Below are 10,253 nucleotides of genomic sequence, written 5' to 3'. Positions count from 1 at the left end.
TTCTAAGTGTCTGACAACATTACAGAAATGATTCCTTCAGAGATAGACCTGTTTGTTAAATTAGAAGATCTGTTTTGTAACTAGAAACACAAGTCTTGTTCAAGGAGAAGTCTTGCTCTGAAATCTTGCAAAATGTGAGTTGCGTCCCTTCCACATGTATGTTCAAAACTAAGACATTTAAAGCTGTCAACAATTATTATTCTTATACCTTATTATTGTATGCATGATAACAAGATATGTACTGTTTATCGGCCTACATGGTATTACAGGCTGCCCTACATGTTAGTGTAGGCCCAGTTTATGCAAGAACATTTTATACAATATACTACGTATATGTAGTAGGGGGTCACTGCTCCAGAGGCCATCACAGAGGCCTATTGTGCCGCTGTAGTTGTAGCTGACAACCTAAGCTTAGTATGATGTCCATAATATAGAGGTCATGTGTATTTGTCTTTTTGTCCTGCAGGCAAAATCCTAGTGGATGTGAGTAACAACAGGAGGGTGAACCAGTATCCGGAGTCTAATGCTGAATATCTGGCTTCACTGCTGCCGGAATCCATTGTGGTTAAAGGCTTCAATGTCATCTCAGCCTGGGCCATGCAGCAGAGCTGCCCCAAAGATGCCAGCACACAGGTGAAATCAAACAAATGCTATTCCGTAACTTTTATTGTCCACTTTAATGGAAATTTTCCTCAGGCTTCACGCAAAGTACAACAAAAGTACATAAAGGCACAAGAGCACAACATACCAATAAAAAACACACAAATATACACTTGTGCAAATGAGTCGATAGCAGGAAATAGGTTTTAAACCAGAGGTCTTAGTGATCCCTGATGCAGCCATTCTGTGTTCAGTGCCAGTATTGCATGGGGAATAAAATACTTCTTGTATATGTTCTGGCTGGCCTTTGGGACCTTGAATCAATAGCCAGATGGTAGCAACTCAAACTGAGTGCAGTGGGTGGGAGACTTCGGAACTTATCTGTTTTGCCTTTCTATGTATGTAGATCATATCAACATATACAATAGATGTAAAATGATGTTATGTTGAGTAGACATAAGAATTATTGAGGCTGAATAGGCAACATAATTCCAGATGGACTTCAACTAAAATGTGCTAATAATCTGTAATAACAGTGGTTTTCAATCTTTTTTCACATCACCCACAGATTTGCTCAAAATACTGTTCCATCAGGTTGTAATACCAACCTGTTGACTTGAATGTTGAATGAAAGAAAAATGTAGGGAAAATGTAAGGTAACTTCTGAGAGGCATTTAAAGGAATTCATTTATTATCTTATTGCCAACAAATCCCATGAAAGGGCAAAACCAACATGTTATTCCTGCTCTTAGTGCTTTTTGACTTCCCTACCTTCCCTGTGGCTCTCAACCCCAGGCCAGTTGATTCCTACTGAAAATGTAAATCTTTTTAAATACCTTATAATGTACATGGTTTTGGTGTAGTATTTTATTCTTATAAATATTTAAAAAAGGCTCAGTACGTTCCTAAAGCAACTGCAACAATCCTTCTCGCTGTTCTGTGTAGGTGTTCATTTGCAGTGACTCAGTGGAGGCTAGACAGCAGATAATGGAGCTGGCCCGCCATCTCAACTTCCAGCCTGTGGATATGGGCACCCTGTCTTCTTCGCGGGACATTGAGAACATGCCGATACAGTTATTTCCTGGCTGGAAGGGCCCCGTCCTCGCTGCCGTGGCCCTTTCCATCTTCTTTTTTGCGTACTCTTTTGTGCGAGATATCATCCACCCTTATGTGAAATACAAGCAGAGTGACTTCTACAAGATTCCCATAGAGATGGTGAACCGAACACTGCCCACTGTTGCCATCACTCTCTTGGCCCTGGTGTATCTGGCAGGCCAGCTGGCAGCTGCCCACCAGCTCTACTATGGTACCAAGTACAGGCATTTCCCACACTGGCTGGAGGGCTGGCTCCAGAGCCGGAAACAGCTGGGCCTGCTCAGCTTCTTCCTGGCTGCTGTCCATGTTCTCTACAGCCTCTGTCTGCCTATGAGGAGGTCTGAGAGGTACCTGCTGCTCAACACCGCCTACCAGCAGGTCAGTGGGGTGTCCACACTGATACTCACAATTTGACCTTCCACCCACACAAAACTTGCAGTATCCACAAAAATTAAAGGAATAGGTCAACATTTTGAGAAATGTCATTATTTGCTCCATTGACACATGACATTGATATTAATACAAGATCAATATCAATCTCTTGTCTGTGCTTTAAGTGTAGAGAATTTGGGGTGGTTTAGCAAAAAGACTGGCAGCCGGATGAAAGTTGTCCATCCAACAAAAATACACCTACCAAAACCTCTAAAGTTCATCACAGTAAGGTTGCCAGGTTTGGTACCATTGTGCCTGTATAAAACCAACAGCCTAAAAGCCTGGTTCCCTCATCTGGAAGTATAGGTGTTTAGTTAAATGCCTCACATGAGGTCTGTAGTTAACACAGGCTTAAAATGGTAAATGGACTGTATTTATACAGCACTCTTAGCAACCACTCAAAGCACTTTACAATACAAGTCAGCATTCACCCATTCACATACACATTCACACACTGGTGGCAGAGGCTACATGCAAGGTACCACCTGCTCATCGGTAGCGATAACCACTCTTACACACTCACACGATGGAAGAGTCACCAGGAACAATTCAGGGTTCAGTATCTTGCCCAAGGACACTCCAACATGTAGATTGCAGGGGCTGGGAATCTAACCACTGGCAGATGACGATAGCCCTACCTCCTGAGCCACAGCCTTAAGATATTTTCACGCTTTGTTCTACAACATAAAATACGTCAGTAAATACCCCAAGTTTGAAATATCAAACATCTATGTGTTTTAAAAAGCGGCTAAATGAGACTATAGAGGTGTCTGAGACATAAATGTCATTATGTCAAACATGGAGACTCATCTACTCACTAGTGCAGTGAGTGTCATTCATCTATAGCCTAACATTAACTTTTACTTCTGGTGGTTTCATTTATACTTCACAAATCACAAAAGTGGTGTTCATCTGTGAAGATTGTCTTGCTGAGAAAAATATGTCAGTATCATAAATGTAAAGCAACAGAGTTTATTGTCTGCAATAATCCAAATTCCGATTGAAAAATAGGCTTTTTGTTGAGGGAACCAAGGTGATGCTTACTTATGGGTTATCCCTGCAGCACTTTATAGCCAGAGATGCTGCATACAAGTATCAGGTGGATGGAAACACTGTAGTTTGACAAGAAATAGTTCCAGCTCATAAGTCTCCCTAAAACCACAAATGGATATTTTTAAAAGTTTTTTTTTTTTTTGTACAGGATGAAGAAGCTAATTAGAAAGATATTCAGTTGTAGTTTTATTTATGAACGTTGGACAGAGCCAGGCTATCTGTTCATCCCTGCTTCAATATTTGTCCTAAAGTCGGCTCTTTATGTCCTCTAACCTTGTCCACTGTGGGCTGAACACACAGCGACAGACTGATATCCATCTTCTATTCTCACACAAGTCGAGTGGGTCATCCACTTACCAAGTGGTTGGTGGTTTGATCCCCACCCCCTTCCTTTTTGACATGTCGAAGTGTCCTTGGGTAACTACGACACTGATCCCCAAATTACTCCCAGTTGTCAAGTACCCTGCACGGTATGGTATGCATCAGAATGTGAGTGTGTGTGTGAATGTGTGAATGGGTGAATGAGCATCAACTGCAAAATCAAAAAATGAAAGATGATGATTGTGGTGAATTCCATCTTGAGCATCCTATGTGTTGGCAGGTCCATGCTAATGTGGAGAATGCATGGAATGAGGAGGAGGTGTGGAGGGTGGAGATGTACGTTTCCTTTGGGATCATGAGCCTTGGACTTCTGTCTCTCCTGGCAATCACCTCCATTCCCTCTGTCAGCAATACACTCAACTGGAGGGAATTTGGCTTCATACAGGTACAAACATCTAGTATAAAGCAGGAGTTCACAAACTCTGACACTGGATTACTTTGACACTGAAGGATACTTTAAAAAAGATGACTCTCAGACAAGTTATGGGGTAGTACAGAACATCTTTATTTCAAAGCCGATTTATGGACATTTTAGATAATGATGTCCCCGAAAAGAGTAAAACGATTTTAACACGATAATAAGCATTTATATGCAAGTTTGTAAATGCAGGCAAAACCACTAAAAATGGTCCATTGACTCCTTTCTTATTGCCAGTGGATGGGTTTGACTATCCCTCTATTTTTCTGATGTGCCACGTTTGACATCTCAAATGCAAAATCAGGGAAACTGGGTGTCATATACCGAAGTGTAATGTGCCTGCGCATATACTGTTTTTTATACAGTAATACAGTCTGCAGTGAAACATAGAAGACTTTGAGATCTTGCATGTTCTCACAAGTATACAGTATATGTTATGCTTAATTGCTGCCTAATGGTGTTCATTAAAGACCCCAACTAAAGTTGTATTAAGCCCCCTTCAAAGTTATTTACACAGCAAAGAGTAGTAAGCAGTAGATCATAGACCTCATCAGACTGCATCCAGAGACGTTAAAATGTGTTTTTGTAAGTCTGAATCAATAACATTCTGAATTAGACACATCATTTTTTGATGATGGAAGTAGCTATAGAGTAAGAAATCTTCTTTCTCATCTCTTTTAAGAGTTTCACATGTGGAGGGGTGATGCTATGACTTTTTTCATTCCTCTCTGTCAAGCAGCGCTTGAACATTCTTCAGTCAGAGCTGAGTTTGAGAGAGAGACTGAGGTAAAATATATTTAAAAAGTGTCTGCTGCCTGATCTGAAACTTTCAACAGAAATGAGAAGGAAGCGAGATGTCTCACTCCTTAGCAAATTCTGTTTATGATGAAAAACGTGATACACAAGGAACAAGGAAAACTAGAAAGGCAAACTCGTCCAAATGCAATGTGAAAGGAGTTAGCCTTTTTGAGCAGCTTTACCCGCATTAAAAAACCTTCATATACAGGCTAATTTTGGTGTAAAAGTGGTATGTGGATGAAACATCTATGACTTCTACAGGGTAATTTTACCTGGGAAGGCTAATAGTACCTTTTTATATTGAAGACAAAATCCAGATGTTAATGGGTGTTGGTGGGTTTCTTGTCCAATGAGAAAGGAATATAAGTTACACAGGAAAAATATGTGTAACAAATCTGTGTCTAGAATTGACTGAGTTATGGCTCAGAGAAAAAAGAGCCAAATCAAATCAATTTTAGTTATATTGCACAAAATCACAGTCACAGTTTTTCAGTTGTGTTGAAGTCACCTTCACTCAAACAAACTGAGCAGATGAGCCCAGTTGCAGTGGTTGTTCTTAAGGAGCCAGGAACACTGCTTACCTGATTTACTGTAGCCTCCTGGCCATGATATTGTTTGTTACTTAGTTTTATTTTTCCTGCCTGGCTGTGGGGTAGCCAGGCAGGGGTGGAGGAAACAGCCTAATTCACTTTAGATTAAGTGTTTGTACAGTGGAAAAAAGGAGCTGGATTATTTACTTTTTTACTTAAAAAATTACAGTTTGATTTTAACTTCTTAGTTGTATAAAATTGTTGAAAAGATACAAAGTAATATATAAATAAGAGGTCACTCTCATTAGTGACCAATGGAAAAGTTATAATGAGGTCACTTTAAAATGTTGGTAATCTTTGGACACACAACTCTTTATCTGGGCCTCATGTCCTGCCTGTCAAATCAATGGCACGTGAAAAGAGAAGTGTACTTAAAGACACCAATAACGCATCCCACTTGACAACGAGAAATGATGAGGTGTTTAAAAGTTTGATGGATGCGATGAAAGTGGGTTGAAAGCCCAGACCAAACATTCAATGTTTGGTCTGAAAAACCCTGATATACCCTGATAAACCCTGATAGAAATAGTATTGGCTAAGTAGCAGAAGGAATAGCTTAAATAGACTGCCAAACTGCAAAGGGGTTTGATGAAGTTTGATGTGTGTAACACAGAGTGAATGAAGTTTTTCATATGTAAATGTAACGCTTTAACTGGAGCTGTGTGTCTGAACTGTCTTTGCTCCAGTCCACTCTGGGATACATCGCCCTGCTCATCGCCACCTTCCACGGCCTGCTGTTTGGCTGGAAGCGAGCCTTTGAGGAGGAGGCCTACCACTTCTACCTGCCCCCCAACTTTGTGGTGGCCCTGGCCCTGCCAGTGTGTGTTATAGTCGGGAAGGTGCTGATGCTGCTCCCCTGTGTGGCCCGCAAGCTCCACCAGATCCGCCGGGGCCTGGACAGCAGTCAGTATCGGTGCCAGCGCCTGGAGCCAGTGGGCTCTGCTGTCCAGGTTTCACCTGAGAGAGTTACCATCATGTGATTGCTGCAGCACAGCGCTAACTACTCCTTTAATGGGATACTCACATATACTGCCATAGTTAGCTGTTTTATTGAAGCAAATGAACACTAATTATTCGTATGATTCTTATTGGAGGGGCAGTATTATTCTTTAAGACTGAATTGTGTACTTGTGAACTTATTACCTATTACTGTTTTGATTCACTATGACTAGTGACCACCTTGTATGACTATTATGTTGCTGTTTGCCCATCTAAATTGTAAAACTGAATATTCTTCCCTTGACAGTACGCCTGTTTGCGCCAAGTACTTTGTTCCTGTCCTTGTGTTTTGGCAGACATTACACTGAGATAGCGAGTGTTGGTCATTACTTTAAAGGGCGACTTCACCAATTTTACACATAAAGGTCATTGTGGTACTAGTTCTGCTCTGACTGTGAAAACTGTAGTAAAGTATCATCTGTGGCTCTGGGGAGCTTTGTTAGGTCTAGGAAAATAACCCTGATCATGTCACAGTCATGTCAAGGAGGTTGGAGAATACATATTTATAACAGAAAGCCTGTATTTACAGGGGGCAAAGACTAAAAGATGTGGATGGTCTCTTACAGAGACTGGCAGGGATTGTCAGATGAAAAGTCACTTTTCATTGCATTATGAGAAGTATAAGGTCCAGAGATTCTGACTCATTCTAGGGACTAGTCACTGTTTCTGACCCATTCTAGGGACTAGTCACTCGGGAAACCTGGACAGCAGAACCTACCAGCTCCAGGCACATCTGCTTCTGTTGCACAGTTTTTTTACCTTTTTCCTTTGGCCATCCCAAAGCGTCAGTATTTGACGACTTGGGAATGAGACCCAGTAATTAACTATATTTCTCTAGAATTGTCTAATTCAGCTTCAGGTTGCAGCACATTGAAGTACATTGAGCTACCGTAGTTTTTATTCTTACCGTTCACAACAAAATTCTATCAAAATGGCAAATGGGTAAGCAACATAAACATGTATTTCTCATGATGATCAATTGTTACTAATATGTCCTTTAGTTCTTGAGGTTTTTCTTATTACAGTGACAATACCACACTGCAAACTGCCAAGAAATGTTTTGACTTATTTGTTGATTGTTTTTATGTTTTTCTGTCTGCCTGTATTAATGTAAAACTGAATATTCTGAATATGAATATATATCATGTTCTTATTAATGAGATCCATGGCTTTGATTAAGAATTTTCTGTTTTTAAACACTGTCTTTTGCGTGACAGACATTTTATTGAACGCAGGCGGTGAAACTGAAGCTGATTACAGGAGCTGATGCAGTTGGTGAAGTTGTTGCTGAATTACAGCAAAATCAGTTTGTCAGTCTCATTAGTTTCATGACACTTACAGTATATACCAGATGACCTGGTCCTTTTTTTTTGTGAATTAGGTCTATTGTGTCACAGTGGGCTGATGTGAAACTTTTCCGCTCAACATGCCCTGTCATCTTGTATACAGTATGTAACAAAAACGCTGCTGTTTCCCACAGCAGGACGATTACCAGTCACCAGTAAATGTACTTGACTTTCCTTTCATGAACTCACAAACCACGAAAGCAATCCATGCTTTCACTTGCATTACCATGCAGCAGTAGGCTATATAACTGTAACAGGAAATAAAGCAAAATGTGATATTCACTGTGATGGATAATCTATTTAAATACTTTTTGAAATCTCTGTGGGTTTGAAATTAAATGTCAATGGCTGTCTGGCTAGCAGTAATTTTAGACTGTGTTTACTGCTTATGTCTTGCCAGATTGAGTAAGTCATCAGGCAATATATTTTCATTCGCATTACATCTTCCTTGACTCCGATCAAACCCAGCTTTGGTATGACTGCATTGATTAATGAGCAGAGAACAATTATTGAGGTTAGAGACAGAGAAAAACCTTGCATCAGACTCAGCTTTATTGCCCAAACATGTGTACACAAAGAATCTGACTCTAGTTTACATTGTTCTCAATGTACTCACAGAAACAGACAGCTAGGATTGTATAAACAAGGCATGCCCACACTTTGTATTGTAATGTTAAGAGACAAAATGCCGCTAGGATCCCAAGTTCCCTTTATTGGCTGACCTGTGCAAAGTGTCACATACCTCACAAAATAAAAGAGAGCAAACATTATTATATTTAAAAAAAAAAAAATTCCACATCAAACATCTGGAGGGCAGAATTGAACCTTAGAGTGGGTCAACTTTGGCTGCAGGCCCCACTGTTCTAAGCAAAGAAGGTTCTTTGTAGTGTCAAATCTAGACAGAAGGTATTTAATGAGGCAGTGCATGGAACTGTTAAACACTTTACAGACATCATATCAGAGTGACCACATCATCAGAAGACCAATACATCAAGCTTAGTTCTCTGAGAGACAGAAAAGCACAGATACAGAATTGCTAAATAAACAATGCAAGACTCTAATCAACAGTCATCCTGTCAAAAGAAGGCTGTCTTGTTGTGGTCTCAGAGGACAAGTAGCAGTTTCTAAACCACTTCTCTGGAATGGAAACAAGGACAATACCAGAGGTGGGTTAACAAATACCAACATATCACAATGGATGACTGGAAAAAAGTTTAATCATTCAATTTACTGATGAATCCAAGTTTGAGATGTATGTCAGTAACATAAGGGTGTATGTAAGGAGACGAACAGGAGAGAGAATGATACCACAGTGTTTCAAACCCACAGTGAACGATGGCTGTGGGAAGATTCAAGTCTGGGGCTGCTTTGCCTCCTCTGGAGTTGGACACCTGCACACACTTGACTACACCCTGACCAAGGCGAAGCACCACTCCATTCTTTAGAGACATGCTCCACCAAGTGGTTTGATCTTTGTGGAGGAGGATTCATACTGCAGCAGGAGAATGAGGCCAAGCATACCTCAAAGCTTTGACAGAACTACCTGAAGACCAAAGAAGACCAAGAAGTCCTGACTGTCCTGGACTGTCCTCCACAGTCACCTGACCTCAACCCCATTGAACATGTATGGGGGCACTTGAAGACTGAGAAAGCCAAGCCTTCTGTGACATCACAAGTAGCTTTGTGGAACACTGTCAGATCATGCTGGGATAACATGAGTCATCAGGTTTTGCACAAACTTATGGAGTCCATGCCAGCTCTCGTGCATGCTGTCATTAAAGCAAAAAGGGGACATACCAAATACTAAGATATTCTGACATTCATGGACGTTTTCAAAGATCAAACTGTTAAGCTGATATTATCATGTGTAATGAAAAATTGTATTACATTTCAAACAAACAAAAAATAAAAGTATTTAAACTTGAGAACTTTGACTTTTGGACCCTACAGTATGTATGTACAGTACAGTTTTTACTGTATGTGTGTCTGTATGTCATTTGCTCCCATTTCCTCACATTTTTCAAGGTTTTCGTACATGCACATTTTTACCTCCTCTTGATTATTATTAATCATCATACATTAATCATACAAACACGTAACACTGAGGTTCTTGAGTCAAAGTGATTTCAGACAACATTGTAATCTTCCACATTGGCATAATCTGCAAAGTATTCAAACAATGGTTTCAGGGACATTTTAAGAGGGGAAAGAGAATTTGGGAGTTATATGAATTTAAAAAATACATGCGTGCAATTTAATTTTTATTGTGTTTACAAGATATTGCACAATCACCATATGTCCCACTCTCTCTTGCCCCATTTCATGCTTAGGCTACATAACCTGAATGGTCATTTTGGCATTCTGACAGTTAAAAATAGCTCATTTGAAGGGTTAGGGTTAGGCACAGTGTTACGCTTTAGAGTTAATTGCATCGGATGGATGTCCTGGAGTTAGTTGGGCTTCTACATTGCTCAGCTGGTAGAGTTCAAGCTCCATGCGCATTGGATGAGTCATACCATTGTACAAGGTACATTTATTGCC

At 40.3% G+C, this 10,253-nt stretch overlaps 1 protein-coding gene across 1 annotated transcript in view; it reads left to right on the top strand.

Annotated features, from left to right (window-relative positions):
- Positions 1–7,994, top strand: part of steap2 (STEAP family member 2, metalloreductase) — a 12,070-nt gene extending 4,076 nt beyond the window's left edge. The window contains exons 3-6 of the mRNA XM_084340860.1: positions 467–633; positions 1,546–2,073; positions 3,782–3,946; positions 6,054–7,994. Of these exons, the coding sequence (XP_084196986.1) occupies positions 467–633; positions 1,546–2,073; positions 3,782–3,946; positions 6,054–6,347 (1,154 nt within the window). The 3' untranslated portion in view covers positions 6,348–7,994. The remainder of the gene's footprint in view (positions 1–466; positions 634–1,545; positions 2,074–3,781; positions 3,947–6,053) is intronic.
- The last annotated feature ends 2,259 nt before the right edge of the window (positions 7,995–10,253 follow it).

Source organism: Pagrus pagrus, assembly GCF_965226575.1.
Source record: "Pagrus pagrus genome assembly, chromosome: 20".
NCBI classification, from domain to species: Eukaryota; Metazoa; Chordata; class Actinopteri; order Spariformes; family Sparidae; genus Pagrus; species Pagrus pagrus.
The sequence above is the reverse complement of the archived record's forward strand: the minus strand, read 5'-3'. Positions and strand labels throughout refer to the sequence as shown.